Source organism: Lepidochelys kempii, chromosome 19 (assembly GCF_965140265.1).
Source record: "Lepidochelys kempii isolate rLepKem1 chromosome 19, rLepKem1.hap2, whole genome shotgun sequence".
In the NCBI taxonomy this organism is placed as follows: Eukaryota; Metazoa; Chordata; order Testudines; family Cheloniidae; genus Lepidochelys; species Lepidochelys kempii.
Window position 1 is genome coordinate 2,611,964 of NC_133274.1, and position 24,342 is coordinate 2,636,305.

Sequence of the window (24,342 nt, forward strand, 5' to 3'; positions counted from 1 at the left end):
ACTCTCCAAGCCAGGCCTGAACTAGCTGCTGGAAAGGGTAGGGGGGCAACATAGTATGGACCTGATCTCCTGAGGTGCTGAGAGCCCCCAAACCCAGCTGAAGTCAATGAGAGCTGAGGGTGCTCAGCACTTCTGGAAATCAGGCCCTAGGTGACGTTCAAAGTCCAGCGCTCCTGCAAAAGGCTGGTTTTCTTGAAGGGACACTAGAGGCAAGCAAGCCAGGCCCCGGCATGTTCACACTGTGCCGGCCAGCAGCAGTTCTGTGCTGGAGCAGGCAGATCACAGCTCGAAGTTCAAAGCACTTTATGTCATCACTAAGAGTCTGAGAAGCGACGCTGCACCGAGTGTGAACGGGGACTGTCAGCCACAGACACCTGACTTTGAAAATCATTCTTATTAAGACACTTGCAAAGCAAGGGGAGAAAAGAGATTTGCTGGCTGGGCTATCTGTTTCTCTGCTCCATGTGCCATCAGTTACCCCGTGCAATGTGAGTGTGAAACACCATCAAATCAGAATAGTAACAATTCATTCCCACTGTGCACTGGAGTAAATGGCTGCACAAGACACAGGGCAGCAGGAAATCAACCTTGTATTTGCTTCTGTGAAACTTACATTAGGAAACCTACAACCAGCCAAAACCCACCTGGCTCAGCTTCCGTTATCGACTCCACTCTCCCAGCTTTGCGTAACCTGGGGCGTTTAAAACGTTTGGTGTTGAAACTAAGTGACACTCACATTTCAATGTGAACTTTGGCTGCTCTTCTCTAAGTTTTACTTTGAGAGTTTGGCGTTGTTCAGACCATGAGCCTCGAAGCAAAACTGGCAAGGGTGACACAGGGAGGGTGCATGGAGCACCCAGGAGGACATGCAAGTAGTTGCCAGCCATGCTGAGGTGGTCTTCATCCTGCGAGAACAGGTGTAGTAATCGTCTGGTAACGGCGCTGAAGCTCGGAACCCTGAATTCTTACCTGCTGCAAAGGCCACCATGATGCAATCCTTAGCCATGATGCAATCCTTATTTGATTGCCAGGGTTTACATGCCATCCTATTTGAAGGCTTCCCCAGCTCACAGGCCCTGGGATGGGCCAGTTCCAATTCAAGCCAACTCCACAGCAACTGAGCATCAGTACAATCTGGCGGCTCTTCAGCAGCCCCCTGGGGAACTGAATGCGGGGAGGGTCTCACTTCCGTTCCCAGAGGCATTTCCCTCTTGTTTGCAGTCACAGTAGCAAGGCTGAGGACTGAATGAGGCAAGGAACCTGCACCTCCTGCTCGCCCTCAGAGGTGAACCCATCAGTGCACTGACGTAGGCTGGAGATAAAATATGGGGGAATCTGCTACTGCCCATCCCATCCCATCCCATCCCTGTTTGGGCACCTCTCCTGTGTGGGGCTCTGCACAGAGTCTCCCATGGGCACTCCTCCCCTGCACATCTAACCCTGTTCATGTTCCTCATTCCTTTGGGGCCCCTCCTGCCTCACTGTCAGGATAGCCTTTGAATGCAGCAGCCATGCCTGGCTGGCACCTTCACTGAACTCCCCTAAAGTAATGTGACGGAGGAAAACAAACCCTTGTAACTAGAAGACAAGCACTTCTCCCTCGAGAGAATGAGGGAGTGACGTGCACTATTTTTTATAAATCCCACGTGTAGCTCAGTTTTCCTGCGTGACGTTATCCTGCCTGACCACACAGAGTTAAATCGAAGGGGAAACTGACAGGAAACAGAACAATGGCAGAGAACAGGTAGTCTCACAGAGAATGCCAAGGGTCCTGGGGGAAACAATGGGGAGGCTGTTCACTGGGGAAGACCCCTGGCCTGGCTCTAACAAGACTGGCAAAGTCTGCTCATTCCCAGGCTTCGCCATGCACCAAAGCGGGTACTAAAACCATAAAGATATTGGCCAAGGAGAGAAGAGAGGTTGTCAGGGGCTGCCCAGAAAGCGTCAGGGAGTGCTGACGGGGATGCTAGGAGACGCCGCAGGCTACACCAGGACAGTCTGCTTCTCCCAGCCCAGAAGGTAAGTGGGCTGAATGGAACTTACCCCAGCTTGCAAGGAAAGATAAATGTTTAGAGGAGGGAAAATATGTGCATAGACCTTTATGGTTTTTATCTTTTACTCTAGGTGCTTTGTACCTTTGGGTGAATAAATACTGCTTGGTTTTGAAGAAGCTGGTTTTGGGTCACTCTAATCAACTCTCTGGGCACAGTTCCCCAGGGGTAAAGGGCTTACAGGTGCCAAACCCCGCTGGGCTGCTTGCGTTAGCACTAGTGGGAAGCGGGGGCACCCGGAGGGCCGGGAGCAGGACGGCCACCGCCCCATCCCCAGGATCAGCACCTCCCTTCGGCGGTGCCTGCCCCTGCCCGGGTGAAATGGCACGCACCCTGTGTGTGAGGCCACCCCGCACACAGGACACCCCTCTGCCAGGCGCCCGCGGGCACGACCTCGCCTACCCCCCGCTGCCGGGGCTGGGGCGGCGTGGCCGCAGACAGACCCACCTCCGGTTTATGTCCGCCCCGGAGAGGGGCGAACCACCCTGAAGCAGGACACCCGGCCGGCCTGCCCCAGGCAGGGTCCCACCCCGCGGGAAAGGGGCAGGGAGCCAGGCCCGTCCCTGCGGGGTGCACCCCAGAGGGGCTGACGGGCCCTGCTCCCCCAGCCCACCCCAGCAGCACTGGGAGCCACGGGAGGAACTGGGCCAGACCCCACCCTCCTCACCTGGGCAAAGGTCCCCTCCCCCCCCGGAGCCCCTCCCCCGAGCCCCTCCCCCGCCCGGGGCCCCGCCCCGGCCTGCCATCGATTAGCTCGGCGATCGACGGGCCGGGTCTGTCCCAAGATGGCGGCGCCCATGCCAGGCGGCCGGTAGGGCAGGGGAGATGCTGCTGCTGGGGCTCCGCGCGGCGCTGGGCTGGGCCCGGAGCTGCCGCCTGCCGGGCCCCGGCTGGAGCAGGGCGGTGAGCGGGGCCCTCCGCCTGCAGGAGACGCGAGACCGGCGCTCGGGTGAGCCGGCCTGCGGGGTTCGGGGGGCCCGCACGTGGGCCGGGGGGCCGGGGAGCAACGGGAGGAGGGGGCTGGAGCTGGGGGGGGAGGGGCGGGGAGAGTTAGGGGAGGATGGGGGAAGGGGGAATAGCTGGGGGGAAGGAAGGGGGGGTCATGGGAGGAGGGGCGGGGAGCTGGGGAAGGAGGAGGGGAGTGGGGAGCTGGGGGACGGAAGAGGGGGGTTGGGGAAGAGGGGTGTGGAGGAAGAAGGGGTGAGGGGAGGAGGGGCAGGGAGCTGAGGGAAGAGTTAGGGGAGGATGGGGGAAGAGGGAGTAGCTGGGGGGAAGGAAGGGGGGGTCATGGGAGGAGGGGCGGGGAGCTGGGGAAGGAGGAGGGGGATGGGGAAGGGAGAAGGGGGGTGGGGAGCTGGGGGACGGAAGAGGGGGGTTGGGGAGGAGGGGTGTGGAGGAAGAAGGGGTGAGGGGAGGAGGGGCAGGGAGCTGAGGGAAGAGTTAGGGGAGGATGGGGGAAGAGGGAGTAGCTGGGGGGAAGGAAGAGGGGAGTCATGGGAAGGAGGAGTGGGGAGCTGGGGAAGGAGGGGGATGGGGAAGGAGGGGCGGGAAGGAAGAAGGGGAGTGGGGAGCTGGGGGACGGAAGGGGGGGTTGGGGAAGAGGGGTGTGGAGGAAGAAGGGGTGAGGGGAGGAGGAGCAGGGAGCTGAGGGGAAGGAGGGAAGAGTTAGGGGAGGAAGGGGGATAGAGGAAGAGGGAGTAGCTGGGGGGAAGGAAGAGGGGGGTCAGGGGAGGAGGGGTGGGGAGCTGGGGAAGGAGGGGGATGGGGAAGGAAGAAGGGGAGTGGGGAGCTGGGGGACGGAAGGGGGGGTTGGGGAAGAGGGGTGTGGAGGAAGAAGGGGTGAGGGGAGGAGGGGCAGGGAGCTGAGGGGAAAGAGGGAAGAGTTAGGGGAGGTAGGGGAAGAGGGAGTAGCTGGGGGGAAGGAAGAGGGGGGTCAGGGGAGGAGGGGCAGGGAGCTGCAGGAGTTAAGGGCCATGGGAGTAAGGGGAGGTTCGTCAGCAATTGTCTGAGGACTGCCCGCGGGGTGGGGGGGCAGGAGTTGCTGGTAGGGTTCTGGGCTGTGAGGTGCTGCAGGGGCGGGGTGTACTGCGGGGGCTCCCTGCAGCTTGCTGCCAGGACAAAGGTGATGGGGGAAGCACAGAGTCCTGCAACTGGGAGATTGGCCCCAAGGGTGGGTGCTGGTCCTCGGGGGAAGGGGGAGTCAGGGGTACTTGAGGCCCCAGGACAGGGTGAATGCCGGATCCCAAGGTGCAGCGTATACTAGAGTGTTAACAGGTTGGGATAGGTGAGGACCAGTAAAGCCAGGAGCCTTCTGTGCAGGTGGAAATGCTGGGTCAGTGGCTTCTTCGTTGGCTGCTGGGGATGCTTGATCCCCGGACGCTGTGATGGTGCATGCATCCAAACACGCGCACAAGCACCAGTTTGGCTGCCACAGGCTTGTTTACCAGCTACTTTAGCCGATTCCTGCCTCCGCCTCTGAGAGAAGCTTCTGTGCCGATATACCATTGCTGCCTGTCTCCTGTTCGCCTCCTCTCTGTCCCGCTATGGAGCTTGAGCTGCTCCAAACCTCCTATTGTCATCAGACCGCATTTTACGGTGTGTTGGTGACACAAATGAACAGGAAATGACGGGCTGGTTAGTACAGACAGAGTGTTCCTGTGGTCATCCGGGACAATTGCTTTAACAGACTGGAGAGCTGCTGCATTAAGATGTAGCGAGGAGATGGTGAATTGCACGTCCTGTAATGCTCAGTATTGGGCAATATCAGCAGGAGCCTGCTATTGAGAGTGCTCTCCTTCAGACTCCCTGCTTCTCTGGACATGCAGCATCCTTGGATTCTGGTGCAATCGAACATCTGCTTGAAATATTTTCTCTAGTGCCTCTGACGCAGACCTGGATAGCTCACATAGAAGCCCAGGCAAAGGGTGCTCTAAAGACAATCTCCCAATACAAACTTATTTACGTTATATTGAGTATATGCTTACCAAATCTCAAAAGCATATAGATGAAAGATATTTATGTGTCTAATAAATCTTTGCTTTCTTCCATGAAGTTTACAGCCCGCTTGTTCAGACAGCCAGAGGTTATGTGAGGCCTGTTAAAAAGAGGAAGCAAGGTATGGTAGAGACCGAATTTTGAGCACATTTCACAATGTTTTATTCTTAATAACATTAAAATTATCACTAATTGGGAGTGGGTAGGAAGGATTGAACCTTTAAAGTATTATTAGACACTTGAATCATGCTGCAGAAATCCTAAACAATTTTCAGACAGTAAGCATGCTGGGTTGTTCAAAAACGTTAATTGGACTGTCATTTCTCGAATACACAGGGAATACTCACTGAAGTCAATAGGAGCATTTGCATTGATCTCAATGGGTTTGGATCAGAACCTAAATCCAGAATACTGAAGCCAGGAAGTGGGATCATATCAACTCCCATCACCTGTCTTCTCCACACTCAAGTTCAATTCAAAACTGCTTTCTTGGTTTGCCCTTCACAGTTGAAAGAGCCATCCCCTCTTTTCTCTTGAATTATCTCCCTCTGATTCATTCCCCCTCCAAGGGTATGAGACAGCCCTGATTTGATGTGCTGTTCCCCATGTGTTGATCTTTTCTTTGCAGCACTCCCCAGCCATCTGGATGACCTTCCTCCTACCATGCTGAAGAAAGATTATGCCAATGTCCCAATAATAGATAAGTATGTTGCAGAGCCAAAGGAAGGGGGACTGCTTAATCACTTCAGAGATTTAATTATTAAAGACATCCAGCCACAGAAAGTCGTAGCTGTAATGCTGCAAGTACTTACATAACACTGTACAGTCATTCGTCTAGAGAGAACTACAGAAGTTTTGAAATAATGGGTCCAGAGTGTGAAATTTGCAGAAGTGGCCACTGATTTTAAGAACATAGGAACTTAAGAATAGCTATACTAGATCAGAGGAACTGTAGGCAGTCCAGAGGGAATGAACAGAACAGGGTGGTCCATCCCCTGTCGTCCAGTCCCAGCTTCTGGCAGTCAGATGTTTAGGGATACCCAGAGCATAGAGTTGTCCCCCTGACCATCTTGGCTAATAGCCATTGATAGACCTTTTTCCATGAACTTATCTAGTTCTTTTTTGAACTCTGTTATACTTTTGGCCTTCACAACATCCCATGGCAACAAGTTACACAGATTGACTGTGTGTTGTGCAAAGTACTTCCTTGTGTTTGTTTTAAACTTGCTGCCTATTAATTTCATTGGATGACCCCTAGTTCTTGTGTTATGGGAAGAGGTAACTAGCTCTTCCCTAGTCACTTTCTCCACACCAGTCATGATTTTATAGATCTGTATCGTATCCCCCCTTAGTCGTCTCTTTTCTAAGCTAAACAGTCCCAGTCTTATTAATTGCTCCTCACATGGCAGCTGTTTCATCCCCCCCATGTTTTTTGTTGCCTCTCTTGGCACCTTTTCTAATTCTAATAGATCTTTTCTGAGATGGGGTGACCAGAACTGCACACAGTTTTCAAGGTGCGGGGTACCATGGATTTATAGAGTGGCATTATTATATTTTCTGTCGTCTTATCTCTTTCCTAATGGTTCCTAGCATTCTGTTCGCTTTTTTGACTGTAACTGCACATTGCGTGGATGTTTTCAGAGAACTATCCAGGATGACTCCAAGATCTTTCTTGAGTGATAACAGCTAATTTAGACCCCATCATTTTGTATATATAGTTGGGATTGTTTTCCACTGTGCATTACTTTGCAGTTATCAACACTGAATTTCATCTGTCATTTTGTTGCCCAGTCACCAAGTTCTGAGAGATCCCTTCGTAATTCTTAGCTGTCTACTTTGGACTTAACTTTCTTCAGTAATTTTGTATCGTCTGCAATTTTTGCCACCTCACTGTTTACCTCTTTTTCCAGATCATTTATGAATATGTTGAATAGGACTGGTCCCAGTACAGGCCCCTGGGGGACACCACTATTTACCTCTCTCCACTCTGAAAACTGACCATTTATTCCTACCCTTTGTTTCCTGTCTTTAAACAGTTACTGTTCCATGAGAGGATCTTCCCTCTTATCCCATGACTGGTTAGTTTGCTTAAGACTCTTTGGAGAGGGACTTCATCAGAGACTTTCTGCATGTCCAAGTACAATATATTCACTGTATCCTTCTTGTCCACATGTTTACTGACACCCTTAAAGAATTCTTATAGATTGGTGAGGCATTTTCCCTTTACAAAAGCTGTGTTTGACTCTTCCCCAACATATTGTGTTCATCTACATGTCTGATCTTTCAGTTCTTTACTCTAGTTTGAACCAGTTTGCCTGGTACTGAAGTTAGGCTTACTAGCATTACATTAGCTATCCTCCAGTCATCTGGTACAGAGGCTGATTTAAGTGATAGGTTACATACCACAGTTAGTAGTTCTGCAATTTCGTATTTGAGAACACTTGGGTGAATATCATCTGGTCCTGATGACTTACTACTGTTTAATTTATCAATTTGTTCCAAAACCTCCTCTAGTGACACCTCAGTCTTGGACAGTTCCTCAGATTTGTTGCCTAAAAAGCATGACTCAGGTATGGGAATCTCGCTCACATCCTCTGCAGTGAAGAGCAATACAAAGAATTCATTTAGCTTCTCTGCAATGGCTTTGTCTGCCTTGAGTGCACCTCAAGGTCCAGTGGCCGGCTTCCTGCTTCTGGTGTACTTAAAAATGTTTTGCTATTTTTGTCTTTTGCTAGTTGCTCTTCAAGTTCTTTTTTGGCCTGCCTAATTATACTTTTACGCTTGACTTGCCAGAGTTCATTCCTTTCTATTTTCCGCAGTAGGATTTGACTTCCAATTTTTAAAGGATGTCTTTTTGTCTCTAACTGCCTCATTTACTCTGTTTTAACTATGGGGGCACTTTTTGGTCTTCTTACTATTTGTTTTTTATCTGGGGTATACGTTTAGTTTGATCCTCTAGCATGGTGTTTTTAAATAGTTTCCATGGAGCTTGCACGCCTTTCACGCTTGTAGTCACAAGAAAAGTTCCTTTTAATTTCCACTTATCTAGCTTCTTCATTTTGTGTCATTCTCCTTTTTGAAGTTAAATGCTACTGTGGTGGGTTTCTTTGGCATTTGCCCTCCTACATGGATGTTAAATTCATTTACATTATGGTCACTGTTACTGATTGGTTCAGCTACATTCACCTCTTGGACCAGATCCTGTGCTCCACTTAGGACTCAATCAAGAATTCTCTCTCTTCTTGTGGGTTCCAGGACTAGCTGCTCCAAGCAGTCATTAATGATATCTAGAAATTTTATCTCTGCATCCTGTCCTTATGGATACCTTACTTTCTGGGTGCCCAACTTGAGATGCCTTGGTGGTCTGATTTTCAGAAATGCTGGGCACCCAGAGGAGGAATCTGTGGGTACTTGGATGGCCCCTTCTAGAAATCAGGCCTTGAGATGTCTCAAGTTAGGCACCCAAAATTAGTGGTCACTTCTGAAATTTGGGCCCAACTGCATCTGTGTGGCTGGACTCTCTTGCCCATGTGGAATCCCACTGACTTTGGGGGGATGCTGCACAGAGATAGTTTGATAGTTCATGGCCTTAATCGGAATCCTTTTGTCTTTGAATGTTCATGGAAAGCTAATCTTCAGCACCCGGATTGCACGTCATGTAGGTTTTGGAAGTTTCAGCACTTCATAGTGAATTGAAACATTTCAGCCGTAGTATCCAATTAAACCAAAAAGCTACAAACTACCTCCACTCTTAGTAATGATTTCTTTCAATGAATGCAAGAAATGGTTTGATTTCCTTATTACTTTATATTGGTAGAAAGCCTAATCTACTCTATTTTAAAGCTCTCTGAAATACTTACAGAAATGCTAATCTGTTCTGAAAATCTAAATCAACCTTCTGAGCTAAAAACAAATAAATACATTGCATGTTCTGCTTTGTTTTATAAATCAGTCTCTGATCTCCCTGCAGGGTTGATGACGTAGTGAAAAGGCTGTTGTCTCTGGAAATGGCCAGCCAGGTTAGTGTCTTTCTGCTTGTGTAAACGCTGGGACTTTGGATGGCAGTGTCTCTGTAAGATCTGTCTATATGCGCAAAAATATTTCGTAATTTACGTCTTCTGGTTTGTTAGTTTTGCCAAGCGACTTCAAACCTGGTGGTTAATAACTCATCCTGATCTGTTGGTAATTAGCTCAAAACACACCTGAAATTCACCAAAAAATTCTCTCATTTATACTAGTAAAATACATGTATGTGCTATTATTTTTTACATATATTAAAATAAGTGAGAAAATGCTAGAAGAATCACAGAAAGAACCATAGGGCTGTTGAGTGCCAGCAAATGATATCTGTTAATTCTAGAAAATGATACACGGTCAAAATTCATTTAAAAAGTGGTTTTATTACTATTTTTCAAGTGCCCCAAAAATGCAGGAACATCAAAGACAAGAGAAGGCCCTCATCCCATGGAGCGGCTTAGTATCTAAATTCAAAAATGTACAGCAAGAATAGGACATATGCAGATAACCTGTAGTTCTCCAACTGCACTGAGAGAGACCGGGCCCAGTTCCTGGTCCTTCATCATGCTGGCAGGAGCTGAGAGCACTTTGGTGTGATCATGGTCAATTCTACAAACTGTTAAATGTCTAAGTGCTGCTCAAATATTAATATCTGGGAAGCATTTAGTATTACTACCCTTGTGAGGTGCAGAATACATAACTTGTGGTTAGGCTTGGAAGAATTTAATTATTTTTATATAATTTTATGCATAATATCCATGTTTATTTTTAAACATTTTTGTATTTTTTCATAGTTGCAGGAAATTACGGGGGGGTCAGACAATAATTATTTAACTACTAGACGTTGAGATTCAAAAAGTTAAAGCTTTATAACCTTTAAAACACAAATTGTCAAAATATACAAAGTAAATATCCTTAAATCAAACTCTAAGTTCTCATGCAGCATTTTTCTTACCTTGCCTACCTGTAAATTTTGACTGTTATTGGGGGAAATGTTTTTTCATCTGTTTGTGTGTGTACATACAGTGATACCATCCTTTACCGACTTTTACCAATTAAAATCTAAACCTTTCAAGCCTAGGCTGGTGTTGCTTAATAGCAGATCTCTCTGGCTAGTTAAAGAGAGAAACTGCCAAGGTTCTGAAGGGGAGTCACGCATTCCGGCAGGGCTGGATGAATGAGCATGTCAGCTGAAGGGAACGAAGGGGGTTGAGTGTGAGCAGGCACCTTGCTTTCCACATCTCTGTGTGTGTCTTTCTAGTGCTTACAGCTGAGACCTGAGTTCTTCTCTGCTATACTCTGACACTGTCACCATCTCACACTCAGTGGCTGCCTTTCCCTCCACTCTTTGCTGGCTGAAGAAGCTCCTGCATTGAGCAAAGCCATTCATAAAATAGTTGGCTTTTCCCCACACTTCCTCTGGGCATGTTGGGTTGGTGTCAGTGCTTTGAGGCAGTGGGGTATCTTGCATCCAAAATAATCCCAAATAGCAAAGCTGAGGGCCTTGGTTTCTGTCTGTTGCCCCCAGAGAGAGAAGGTGAAGATAAAGACACAGCAGCTGATAGAGAAGGTTCGGAGGACTCCCAGTGACAACGGTTCCTTCGAGGTACAAAGTAAGTCCGAGAGCCAGAGGGAAACCCCCAATGGAGATCATCTCTTTGCTTTAATCCCGCTGTTTCCCCTATCATTTTACCAAGGTTCCTGCGGGAACTACAAGAGCCACCTTTGTGGGAATGCTGGGAAGGTGTCTCACCTGCAGTACGGCGCTGGGGGACCCTCAGCATCTGGGAGTGCAACAGATGTAACATGCTTATCCACTGGCAAAGGGAGCAGTTTGAATTTTTCTAATGAGTGCCTCTGGCTGCTGCATTCTTATAGCTCCCTGCTTGAGAGACCTGGGGTGGAGGGTTCCTCTACAACTGTTGATGTTGCTGCAATACTTTTCCAGTAATATGTTTGTTCTGGTTTTTCCTCCACTATTTCTGCAACTGTGATGTCCCATGCCTATCAGAATGAAGAAATACTCTGGGGAGGGAGTGCATGACAGAAATTGTGGCTTTTGAAAGATCACTGTTGGGTTTGGAAATAAAAGTCCTTTCTGTACACATACCAATTGTTTAATGAAACCCCAAAGGATGGGTGCAGAAGTAGGGGTCAGGCTGCTGCATGACAATTCATTTGACAGAGTGTAATCTTGTCCAAAGTTTTGTATGGGGCAGGGAGAGGTGAATCCCTCCAAACATGTGACCCTGCGTTAAAGCTCCACACTGCATCTGGCACCCATTGCCACCCCTTTCCCCATCTGGAAAAAAGAGATTTGCCTCTCCAAGCTTAGTCAAAGTGCTCTAAGATGCTAGAAAGTTCACAGTACCATCATCCTTCCTTCCAATGCTTTCCATTACAAATGTCTGCTAGGAGCCTTTCCAGTTACAACGCGGAAGCGCCACACAACCCAAAGGCAATGTGTGGGTTAACCAATTCCAAGCATCCACGTCGCACAAACCACTGCGGCGGGCAGTTTCAGCACAAAGGCTGAATTGGCCAAGGAAACGGAACTTCTCACCTCCAGAGGCAATCCCTACAGGTCAAGTCTGATGTAAATTGGTAGGGGGCAGTGGGTACTGCCAATACTGAAATTCACTACCAATTTAAATATAGCCACATATTGTTAAACAGACTGGGCTTCTTCCTGTTCCTCTGAGATATCCACCAAGTGGAACAGAGTGAATATAAAGCTGTCAGCAGTTAAGCAGGGCATCAGGCATTTCAGCTGTAAAGGCAGGCTCCCAATTGTTGTTAAAATCATCTTAATACATACTATATAATTTCACAATAATTTTAAACTGATGTTTAGGTTTTTGGTGTTTTTAATTTTGAAGGTTTGTTTTTTGCATTTTTTTTACAAATTCTGTACAAATGCCCAAAGTTCTCTGCAAATCTGATACCCAAAACGTATCCGCTGTAGCATCAGGGAATGCATTGCTGCTTTTATGCAATCTCTTGTTTATCTTTTATAGCTGCTATTTTGACTGCCAAGATTCAAACTCACCGGGAGCACCTGCAGATGCACCCCAAGGTAATTCTCATTAGATATGTAATCTACAAATTTGAGACCAGCCAGTGGGTCTTGTACTTTGGTTCAGAATTAGAGGATTTGAATTGTGTGGAAGATCCTAATTCAGTTTTTAAAATGTCTGTATCTCCTCCCTTCTAAAGCAGTGAGGTCACTGGTAGTGTTTGAAGCTGGAGGGTACTATAGGCAATAGCTCATGTTTCAAGGATTGCTTTGAATTTTGCTGCACCAGACCGGAGAATCTATGGATCACAGTTACATTTTCAAAGATTGAAATTTGTCCAAATATGTTCCTGGAGCAATGGAAGCCACTGACTAGATGCATTTGAATTAACAGCTAAACTAAATCATGCTGCAAGTGCAGACAGGCTTTTCATGTGTTTTGTTATTTAACATTGTATATTTATGTATTTCAGGTACAAACCCATTTCCTTCTGACTATAAAACATTTTTACCAGATGGGATTTATCTCAATGCCACAGTGGCTTAAAATCTAGTCTGTTGTTTCAAGACCTCCTAGGTTCGAAGTCCAAACTTGGATCATCAGTAAAAACAAGTTTGTGGACAAGACACCCTTAGGTTCTTGCTGCAGTTGTACCAGCTTGGAAATGTATTAACAAACATGCCCCCAAATGTGCTTCAGTTTCTCGCATTAAAATTGTTTCCCGTTTATCTTTAAGTTTATGGAATTAAAGTCTTCAGGGTCTGGCCTGCACTCCAGAGTTAGGTCGATGCAAGGCAGCTTACTTCAACATACTTATGGAAGTGTCTACATTTCCATTTTGCTCCCACCAACGTAACTGCCCCACTACACTGACTTAATAACTTCATCTCCATGAGCGGTGTAGAGTCACGGTCGACGTTGTGGGGTCAATGCAGTGTCCATGTAGACTCTGCATTGCTTATGTCAACTGTTGCAGGCTTTCAGGAGCCACCCCAGACTGACAGTACAATCAATACAAGCATTCCTGACACGAGGAGCAAAGTGTAGAGACACACAAGCGATGTAACTACTGCAGTGGCTGTGTGCCAGCATAAGTTTGGTCGACTTAATTTTGTAGCGTAGACTTGGCCTGAGAAGGTAAGGGTTGTTATCCTGGAGTGGGATCCAGCAGCAGTTCTACCTTATGTTTCAGTAGAAAACAGAAACTCTTGCACACTGTCAGCCAAGTACATTTCAAGTGTTGTGCGTATAATGTCGGGAGGGGATTGCTTCTGACCCCTGCAGGAAGTTCTTCTGCCCTGAAGCTGGAGATTCCCTCTAATAGCATGGCTGAATTATCCAAACTCCTTTGCAAAGGATGAACCAATGGACCCTGCCAGATCAAACTGGTCCCAAATGCTTCTGTATGATTTTTGGAACAATAAATGTAAATGGAAGCAGAGGTTTTAGCCAGTAAGACTTCCCCTGCAGACTTTGGCACCTGGCCATTGCAGCTTATGCTAGTGCAGAGGAATGTGAAATTGAGCAGTAAAAGGGAATACACAAATTGAAACTAACCTAGCAGAAAAATTGTAAATCAAATGCAAAATGCAGATTGACTTTTCAAATTTTCTTATAGAAATCTGAGGTGCCGGTTATATCATTTAAAGAAAACGGTTCTTAAAATATTACTCTTAACCTGACTGAGTCCCCGTCCGCAATAACCCAGACTGTTGTGAATTGCTTATTGGGATGGAATTCGTCTGACTGCAACTAACGAATATTAAATCCTCTGCAGGACAAAAGTAACCGGCGTCGCATGCTGATGGCCATAGATCGCCGGAAGAAACTGCTCAAGTATCTGCGTCGCACCCGCTATGAGACTTTTGAGCACACGTGCAAGCAGCTGGGCATCCAGTACACATTACCGCCACTCTATTGCAGGAGAATGACCCGGCGATGGGCCGCTAAGAAGGCTTTCTGCCTCAAGGTACGAAGTGGAACTAGCAAGCACAGCTCAGCATAGTTTCAAGGGGAGCAGGCTGGGGACTTGTTTGCACATCTAGAGCAGACTTTCCTGCTACGGGGCACAGTGGTTTGGATCACTGTGCTGAGGCGTGGGAGGAGGGGAAGTTGTGACTATCCTCGGTTTAGTGTTGCAAGTTTGATCACTCTGGGATATGACTGGAGTTTGAAAAATTAATGAAAATCGGAGGAAGGTATGAGATCTTCCAACAGCTCCACAGAAGGTGAGTTCGGAGCTGGACGTGCTGGAGTCACGGAGTGAGCTACAAGTGCAGCATGCTTTTTAACTGTCTGGAAGCTTCAGGTTTTGTTGCTGAATTGCTCCGAATGGGAGATTCTGCTCTCCATTGCAAACGTGGGACACATCCACTTCTTCAGCGTTCCACTAGGAGAATGAATATGTAGACGTGAAAGTGTGCAAGCTTCTGTTCTTTCCTGGGAGGGGATGTGGGCCTCAGCTGTGGGTCAGTCTAACTTGTCGTCTACACTCATGTGACTGAGAGCAGAAGCGAAAAACTGTATTTAAAAAAAAAAAAACCAAAAAACAAAAACCTGAAAACAAATACAGTACTTTGGCCCAGCAAAAGAACAGCTGCATGGAAATGAATATATCAACTGGAATTCTTGTATTTGGAGTCCCAGAAGGTGAGAGCATGTCAGGTGCAGTTGCTTTTATTGAGACATGTAGTGTCCCTTCTAAACCTTGATGTTCTAGGATTGAATGGATCTTCCCTAAGTTCTTGCATGACCCTGACCTGATGATAGAACTGTTTTCAGCAGGGGTACACAATCTTCTTTCTTCCCTTCCCCCCTACCGCTCTCCTGCAGGTTTTCAATGAGGTACAGAAACTGAAAGCACCCGAGAGGCTAAAGCAGAGACGAGAATGGCAAGCAAAAGCAAGGGCCAGAAAGGAGCAGACGCTGCAAAGTGAAGGGACCCCAGTATAGCAGCACCCTGAGCAGATCTTGCATTCTGTGCCTGCATGTGAAAAGTAATTTGTCCCTCCAAAACGCAATAAATGATTTCAAAGCTACCATTTCCAATGTCTTCATGTGGGAGGAGGGTGTGTGTAGTGTGTCCTCTGTATCGGGTGTAACCTGACTGCGCAGCAGAAATATCCAGGGGGTATAATGAGTAGTTTGAGGCACTACAGTCAAGTGTGCTTTCTTGAGCCTTGTCCTCACTGATTGTGCTAACAAAGCTTTAATTTTAGGGATCCCACTCCATCGTAGGTTGGCGAGTGATTGTGTCTTCAGCATGAAGCTCCCTCCCTTTAGATGGGCGTCTAGCTCAGGGGAGGGCCAACTACAGCCCATAGGCCGGATCTAGCCCATCAAGGCTTTCAGTCCGGCCCACGGGATTGCCAGCCCCATGGCGCAGCGGGGCTAAGGCAGGATCCCTGCCTGCCCTGGCCCCACACTGCTCCCGGAAGCAGCCAGCACCATGTTCCTGCAGCCCCTAAGGGTGGGAGGGAGGCAGAAGGCTCTGTGCGCTGCCCTGGCCAGCAGGCACTGCCATCCGCAGCTCCGATTGGCTGGGAACTGGGGCCAATGGGAGCTTTGGCGGTGGTACCCACAGGCGAGGGCAGCGCATGGCAGAGCCACCTGCCCCACCCCCAGGAGCCACTGCCGGACACGCTGGCTACTTCCGGGAGCGACACGGGGCCAGGGCAGGCAGGGAGCCTGCCTTAGCCCCACTGCATGCCACTGCCACCCCAGAGCCACTCCAAGGTAAGTGGCACCAGACTGGAGCCCGGATCCCAATCCCCTCCTGCACCCCGTACCCTAGCCCCCTCCCTTGCGCCCCCTGCCACACCCCTCCTGCACTCCAGCCCACTCCTGCACCCCAGCCCCGTGCCCTGAGCCCTTTCCTGCTCCCCGCACTCCTCCTGCACCCCAACCCCTTGCCCTGAGCCTCTTCCTGCACCCCGCACCCCCTCCTGCACCCCAACCCTCTGCCCCAGCCCTACATTCATGGCCCTGCGTACAATTTCCTCTGGCCAAAAGGTTTGCCCACCCCAGTCTAGCTCCTCTTATCACACAATGCAAAGTTAACTTGGAGAACTCACTACCCAATATTGCTGATGTCAAGAGTTTAGCAGAATTCAACCAATGATTATCCATAGAAATGCCTGATAAAGGAAACGAGGGGCAGTTTCAGGAAGTTAGCTGACTTGTGATTTAAGACAAAGCCCCTGTACTGTACACTTCAAATACATTTACCCTTTCGGTTCTCTAGCAAGTGAGAAGACAAAGCTTTGAGGTAAGTAGATTTTTTTTCATTTCAAAATGTACATAAATTGCATGTTAAATTACTCTTAGTTATTAATCAGGGGGTAGCCGTGTTAGTCTGCATCCACAAAAACAACAAGGAGTCTGGTGGCACCTTAAAAACTAAGACTTAAAAAGTCTTTAAGGTGCCACCAGACTCCTTGTTGTTTCTTAGTTATTAAACCATTTCTAGTGCATATTAGCCAAGTACAATGTGTGCATATTAATTTGTCATGCATCCAGAACTTTTAAAGCTGCTCTTTGAGAAGCATTCTAGACCTTCAGAATGCTATGTTTACTTAGGGAAAATAGATATATTCACAATATCAGCAGTCTGATTGAAAAGTGTTCTGATTGATATGCCAGAGAACTAGCTGAAAATTTTTCATTTCTATATCAGTGGTTCTCAAACTTTTGCACTGGTGACCCCTGTCACATAGCAAGCCTCTGAGTGCGACCCCCCCGCCCTTACAAATTAAAAACACTTTTTAATATATTTAACACCATTATAAATACTGGAGGCAAAGTCGGGCTTGGGGTAGAGGCTGACAGTTTGCAGCCTCCCTCCGCCCCATAATAACCTCGTGACCCCCTGAGGGGTTCCAACCCCCTGTTTGAGAACCCCTGTTCTATATTTTAATATAGAGGGATTTTTTTAAAAAAAATCCCAGTTTAGTAATTGGGAAACAGTCTCTCTTTCTCTTTATATATAGAGAGAGAGAGAGAGAGAGAGAGCGACTTGGACTTTTTTTGGTATTTTCAAATATTGAATTGCATTTCTAACAAACAATTCTGTTTAGTAACTGATGTGTGGTAAATGAACACCTGTAGATAACTGACTGCAACTGTAAACTCATGATTAAGGATAAGATTATGTCACAGAAGTCATGGATTCCATGACTTTCTGAGACTTCCATGACATTGTCCACTTCAGCCCTGAGGCGTTGGGGCTGCAGCTGGCAGAGGCGGTCCACAGCTCCCAGACACCAGCCCCAGAGCCCTGAGCCACCGTGGGGGGGCCTTGGCGCACTCAACCACCGCAGCAGCAGTGGGTCCTGGACTCCCCCCACCCCACAGCAGGACTTGGGCTCTCATTCCTGCTCCTGCCCCTGGGGATTCAGTCATCTTCCCCCCACCCCAGTCAAACCCTCTCCATTATTTTTAGTAAAAGTCATGGACAGGTTACGGGCTTCTGTGAACTTTTGTTTAGTGCCTGCAACCTGTCTGTGACTTTTACTAAAAAAATAATCATGACGATATCTTAACCCTACTTGTGATTAATCTTGTGTGCTAACTTCAGACAACACAGATTGGATAAGGTCACGCACCCTTTGTCTCCATTTCCCCATATGTCAAATGGAGATTATACTGACTTACTTCACATGAGAAGCAGAGGGCTAATATTGCTCTTTTTATAAGTGCTTAGGCTTACTGGTTCTTTAAGGGGCAAATATGATCTCTAGCTGCACCTTGGGCTTTGTTTGCAGAGGCTGCATTGAGCACTAGACAATGTCCCAGACCGTGATCATCCAGCAACCTGGCTCCGTGGGGTCTGCTGTCATGTCCCCAACGGGTGACTGGAGCACCGGGAGGTACGAATGTTGTGCAGACTGTGCAACATGTAAGTACAGGACTTGCTGCAGTTGAGATGCATTTTTGAGGCAAGCCAGATGATCTCTGAGTCAGGTAACAGGTCTGCCGACTACTGAGGCTCTTTTTGAAGTGCATCAAGCGCTGGGTGAGCATTTCTGTGAAGATATTAAACATAGGAAAATGGAGAGGGCTGAGACCTGACTACGTGTTAAGGAAGTTGAACAAAAGGGGAAGGGGTAGGTGTGCAGAGAGGGAGGAGGAATATAGTTCCTTTCCTAATGGTTCACTACCCCACATTGGCAAAACTGACTGATGAATGACTGACGTCCTGTACGCTGTTTGTGTATACTCTTGTTTTGAAGGCTGTTTAGGTACGTTTTGCCCAGCACTTCTGGCATGTTATGTGGCAAACAAGTATGGAGAGAACTGCTGCCTTGGCATCGCTTTTGGAGGCATGACGGCGCTGCGAACTCACATGCGTCTCTCTTACGGCATCCAGGTAGCCTTGCTTTTGGGAAAATTTCCCTTCTTGTTTCTGTCTTTTGAGCAATGTTTAAATTAGGTCAGGCTATCCGAGCAGCAGGATTCTATTTAGATTGTGAAATGGACGTAAATGGATCAAGAAAGCACCAGCAGCACTGAATGGGAACGGATGGAGGGTAATCTTTGCTGTGGAGATGTCTAACATTGTCTGAAAATAAGAACATATCTGCTGTATTGGGTGAAAGTTAAAGTTCTGCACCCTAGTGTGCTGGCAGGCAATGCCTGATGTTTCAGAGGAGGCCAACACCGCTATCCCCACCCCATTACACAATTCAACAATTGTACAGTGTGGTACATGGGAAGGAGAGATTCCCTCCTGATCACTGTGATGATTACCTTGCACCCTGACTTTTGAGATTTTTATTACCCTTTTTTCACCATGGATAACTTCAAACGTTATTGCTTGCAACACAATCCAGCTACGGTATTTGACTCTGCCTTCCTGTGGGCAGTGATTTCCATGGCCCACCACATACTTTGTGATATATAATTCCTTTCATTTGTTCTAAAATTATCCACCCCTTGATTAACTGACTCCCCACCCCTTAGCTTGTTTTCCAAGATAAATAGCCAAATTCTCAATCCATAGCACGGAAATGCTTCCTATGTTAAGGACCTATCTGACCACACTGGCTGACTCAACCCTCACCGGAAACTCCTTTGTGTCTAATGGTTCGACCAGATGAGAGAATCAGAAGTGTTAGACATGGATAAATCCTGTTAGTCTATCTGCTTGGTGGAGATTAAGGTTTCAGTTTGTAGAACAGAATTGATTATGAAACAACACACTTCATCTAGCTTTGGACCAGCGGCTTAATCATTTTAACTCCTTTGCTAGGACCTTTTGATAGAGAGTGATGTTAAAATCCCTGACTTTTGAACAGAGCTTAAGATCTTCTGTTAATTCCTTACCTACCACACTTGCAAAACCTGCACAAATGAGTTTGTTCTGTTCTGCAACAGCACAAATAACTGATCCCCTGTGGAGAGGGAAATGCAGGTCTCTCTTTTTTTCAATGCTACAGTTTCTCTTTTTGTCCAGCAAATCGTTACATTACAAAACACTTGGTTACTTTGCTGAGGAAGTGGGGAGATGTGCTGTGGCTGCAAACAGCCTCTCCCTGAATCGGAGGCTGCAGTTAGAACTATTGGGCCTCAGCTCTGGTATTCAGCCCACGCATACTGCTTCCCCTTTGCTTTGTGTCAGACAACAAATACCAGGGCTGTCAAGCAATTAAAAAAATGGATCGCAATTAATCATGCTGTTAAACAACAATAGAATACCACTTATTTCAATATTTTTGGACATTTTCTACATTTTCAAATATATTGATTTCAATTACAACACAGAATACAAAGTGTACAGGGCTCACTTTATTTTTGAGTACAAGTCTTTGCACTGTAAAAAACAAAAGAAATAGTATTTTTCAGTTCCCCCAGTATAAGTACTGTAGTGCAATCTCTTTATCATGAAAGTTTGAACTTACAAATATAGAATTATATACAAAAAACCCTGCATTCAAAAGTAAAACAATGTAAAACTTTAGAGCCGAAAAGTCCATGCAGTCCTACTTCTTGTTCAGCCAATCGCTCAGACAAATAAGTTTGTTTACATTTGCAGCAGATAATGCTGCCCGCTTCTTGTTTACAATGTCACCTGAAAGTGAGAACAGACATTTGCATGGCACTGTTGTAGCTAGTGTTGCAAGATATTTATGTGCCAGATGCACTAAAGATTCACATGTCCCTTCATGCTTCAACCACCATTCCAGGGGACATGCGTCCATGCTGATGATGGGTTCTGCTTGATAACCATCCAAAGCAGTGTAGACCGACACATGTTCATTTTCATCATCGTGAGTCAGATGCCACCAGCGCAAGGTTGATTTTCTTTTTTGTGGTTTGGGTTCTGTAGTTTCTGCATCAGAGTGTCACTCTTTTAAGACTTCTGAAAGCATGCTCCACACCTCGTCCTTTTCAGATTTTGGAAAGCACTTCTGATTCTTAAATCTTGGATCGAGTGCTGTAGCTATTTTTAGAAATTTCACATTGGTATCTTCTTTGCATTTGTCAAATTTGTAGTGAAAGTGTTCTTAAAATGAACAACATGTGCTGGATCATCATCCGAGACTGCTATAACATGAAATATATGGCAGAACGTGGGTAAAACAGAGCAGGAGACATACAATTCTCCCCCAAGGAGTTCAGTCACAAATTTAATTAACACATTATTTTTTTAACACGTGTCATCAGCATGGAAGCATGTCCTCTGGAATGGTGGTTGAAGCATGAAGGGACATATGAATTTTAGCGCATCTGGCACATAAATATCTTGTGACACCTGCTACAACAGTGCCATGCAAATGCCTGTTCTCACTTTCAAGAGACATTGTAATTAAGAAGTGGGCAGCATTATCTCCTGTAAATGTAAACAAACTTATTTCTCCTAGCGATTGGCTGAACAAGAAGTAGGACTGAGTGGACTTGTAGGCTCTAAAGTTTTACATTGTTTTTGTTTCTGAGTGCAGTTATGTAACAAAAACCCCTACATTTGTAAATTGCACTTTCATGATAAAAAGATTGCACTACAGTACTTGTATGAGGTGAATTGAAAAATACTATTTGTTATTTTTACAGTGCAAATATTTGTAATAATATAAAGTGAGCACTGTACAATTTGTATTCTGTGTTGTAACTGAAATAGATATGTTTGAAAATGTAGAAAAACATCCAAAATATTTAATAAATTTCAGTTGGTATTCTATTGTTTAACAGTGTGATGAATCAAGATTTAATTTTTTTGAGTTAATCGCGTTAGTTAACTGCGATTAATCAACAGCTCTAACAAATACACATGGGGCACCTCAGAAAATAATACACTACCATCCATGCCCTTAAAATAACAGTACCTAGAATCCATCTCTGTAGCAAAATATACGGTAGTGAGGACTGCCCCTGTTCTTTCACCAGTTGTGGCCTCACTGAGGAAGCCACTGATAGGGAGGGATGGTTAGTGGTATCTTTAATTAAACAAATTTTAAATAAGTCTGTTAAGTAACTGGGTGAGAACTGGCCTTTGGAGCCTCTCACCTCTAAATCACTGAATGAAAATTGTCAAGATGGGTAATGATCAAAAGTCATTAATGTCTGACAGCGCTTTGCCCTAGATATGAAGTGAGTTTTAGTGGTCTCAATCCAGTTCCTATTGGCCATCAGCCTCCTGACAAACTGCTCAAGTGGCTTGTAGTTGAGAAAAGCATGTCCAGTCCAGTTGGGGCAAGTCTATACCTGGTACAATAATTAGGTTATGTCGGTAGGTATTTTTAAACAAAACCTGAAGCAAACCTAGTATTTTGAGGAATGGAAATGTACTATTCAGACAAGGCATTGCCAAGAGGAAATAGCTGCTTATATTAAAACAAAATTCCTACCTACAGCACACAACAGGTGTCCCCAAGCCATATAAAAGCACAAATCTGTGACCATTTCAAATAAACAGCACAGAATATTGGATTTAGGATATGGTTGATAATAGCCCTCCCATTTTATCTGGTGTACACAGGGAACCATCTGCAGGGACGTACTGGCGATGTGCTTTTGTGGCCCTTGTGAGGTATGCAGAATGGCTCGTGAAATGAACATCCGCTCTCCACACTAAAGGTAAAGAGCACTGCGAAGTGGGCACTCGGTGGGTGAAATCCCAGACACGCCATTGTCCTTCTTCACGAGGGAAGAGGCATCAACTTTTGCATGACTGCCCAAAAGATCTCACTCTGTGGGCTAAGGCCCAGACCCCTCCATGCAGTTCCGGTGGTTGGGATGCAGTATTTCCGTTAGAGGATGTGGCTGCAGGGTGAGAGGATAAAACTAGCATGTGTGTGTTGCTGGCTGATAAACGCTGAGTGGCTGACTGGGGCTGTAATGTTCGGGGGGGGTGAGCTCTGTGGGAGGATCTGCAGTAGCTGAGATGGATTGTGGGGGGGGTTCGGAGGGGCCGAGGAGTGGGCAGTATTTGAGGGGACGGGGGAAGGGGAGGGTATATGGGTGGGGGGATTGGGGTGCATGGGGCAGAAGGGTGTGTGACGGGGGTTCAGGGAGGAGGGTAACTGGGAGAGGGGTTACAGTGTGGGGAAGGGGCAGAGGTGTGGGGAGGGGGCACAGGGGTATGTGAGGGATCTTGGTGTCATTGGGGATAGTTCTCTGAAAACTATCTGCAGCGGCAGTCAAAAAAGCAAACAGACTGTTGGGAATCATTAAGAAAGGCATAGATAATAAGAGAAAATATCATATTGCCTCTATATAAATCCATGGTATGGCCACATCTTGAATACTGCGTGCAGATGTAGTTGCCCCATCTCAAAAAATATCTATTGGAATTGGAAAAGATTCAGAAAAGGGCAACAAAAATTATTAGGGGCATGGAACGGCTTCCATAGGAGGAGAGATTAATAAGACTGGGACTTTTCCGCTTGGAAAAGAGATGACTAAGGGGGGATATAATCGAGGTCTATAAAATCATGACTGGTGTGGAGAAAGTAAATAAGGAAGTGTTATTTACTCCTTTTCATAACACAAGAACTAGGGGTCACCAAATGAAATGAATAGGCAGCAGGTTTAAAACAAACAAAAGGAAGTATTTTTTCACCCAACGCACAGTCAACCTGGGGAACTCCTTGCCAGAGGATGTTGTGAAGGCCGAGACTATAACAGGGTTCCAAAAAGAACTAGATAAATTCATGGAGGATAGGCCCATCAATGGCTATTCGCCAGGATGGGCAGGGATGGTGTCCCAAGCCTCTCTTTGCCAGAAGCTGGGAATGGGTGATAGGGATGGATCACTTATGAGGGAGAAGGGAAAGGGATGGGGTAGTGAGGGGTAAGTGGGAGGGGGCAGAGGGGTATGTGAGGGGGAAGGGAAAGGGGGTTGCAATGTGGGGAGGGGTAGAGGGGTATGGGAGGGGGAAGTGAGATGGAGTTTGGGGAGGGGGCAGAGGGGTATGGGAGGGGGAAGTGGGATGGGGTTTGGGGAGGGGGGCAGAGGGGCATGGGAGGGGGACGGGGATGTGGGATGGGGTTTGGGGAGGGGGCAGAGGGGCGGGGCATGGGGAGGGGAGCTGAGGGGCATGGGAGGGGGAAGGGGATGTGGGATGGGGTTTGGGGAGGGGGCAGAGGGGGAGGTGGGGGAGGGGCAGAGGGGCGGGATTTGGGGAGGGGCAGAGGGGGATGTGGGATGGGGCTTGGGGAGGGGGCAGAGGGGGAGGTGAGGTGGGAGAGGGGTGGGATTTCTGGAGGGGGCAGAGGGGTATGGGGGAGGGGCACGAGGGGAGGGGCAGAGGGGGATGGGGGATGGGGCTTGGGGAGGGGGCAGAGGGGCGGGGTTTGGGGAGGGGGGGCAGAGGGGCATGGGAGGGGGACGGGGATGTGGGATGGGGTTTGGGGAGGGGGCAGAGGGGCGGGGCATGGGGAGGGGAGCTGAGGGGCATGGGAGGGGGAAGGGGATGTGGGATGGGGTTTGGGGAGGGGGCAGAGGGGTAGGTGAGGTGGGGGAGGGGCAGAGGGGCGGGATTTGGGGAGGGGGGGCAGAGGGGCACGAGGGGAGGGGCAGAGGGGCGGGGTTTGGGGAGGGGGGGCAGAGGGGCATGGGAGGGGGACGGGGATGTGGGATGGGGCCTGGGGAGGGAGCCAGAGGCGCTGCCCCCCCCCCCGCTAACTCGGGCCTTTGTTTTTGTTGCAGGCCCGGCCCGAGCGGCGGACCCGGCGGGGGCGGGGCGCGGGGGGGGGCCAATAAAGCTGTTACCGACCGAGCCGTCTCCCTGCGCCGCGTGTCGGGGGGAGCCCCGGGGATTCCTGTC

At 47.6% G+C, this 24,342-nt stretch overlaps 2 protein-coding genes across 2 annotated transcripts; both read left to right on the top strand.

The window, feature by feature from the left end:
- The first annotated feature begins 2,803 nt into the window (after positions 1-2,803).
- On the top strand, positions 2,804-15,117 carry MRPS15 (mitochondrial ribosomal protein S15). The gene is made up of 8 exons (XM_073317598.1): positions 2,804-3,000; positions 5,104-5,166; positions 5,674-5,749; positions 9,016-9,064; positions 10,591-10,675; positions 12,080-12,138; positions 13,857-14,048; positions 14,912-15,117. Exons 1-8 carry the CDS (start codon positions 2,877-2,879, stop codon positions 15,029-15,031), a joined length of 768 nt encoding a protein of 255 aa, XP_073173699.1. The 5' UTR covers positions 2,804-2,876; the 3' UTR covers positions 15,032-15,117.
- Positions 15,118-16,036: 919 nt separating this feature from the next.
- LOC140900323 (cornifelin homolog B-like) lies at positions 16,037-24,301 on the top strand. The gene is made up of 5 exons (XM_073317452.1): positions 16,037-16,346; positions 17,842-17,975; positions 18,310-18,446; positions 22,053-22,150; positions 24,225-24,301. The coding sequence occupies exons 2-4, from the start codon at positions 17,864-17,866 to the stop codon at positions 22,146-22,148; spliced, it is 345 nt and encodes a 114-aa protein (XP_073173553.1). The 5' UTR covers positions 16,037-16,346; positions 17,842-17,863; the 3' UTR covers positions 22,149-22,150; positions 24,225-24,301.
- Positions 24,302-24,342: the final 41 nt, after the last annotated feature.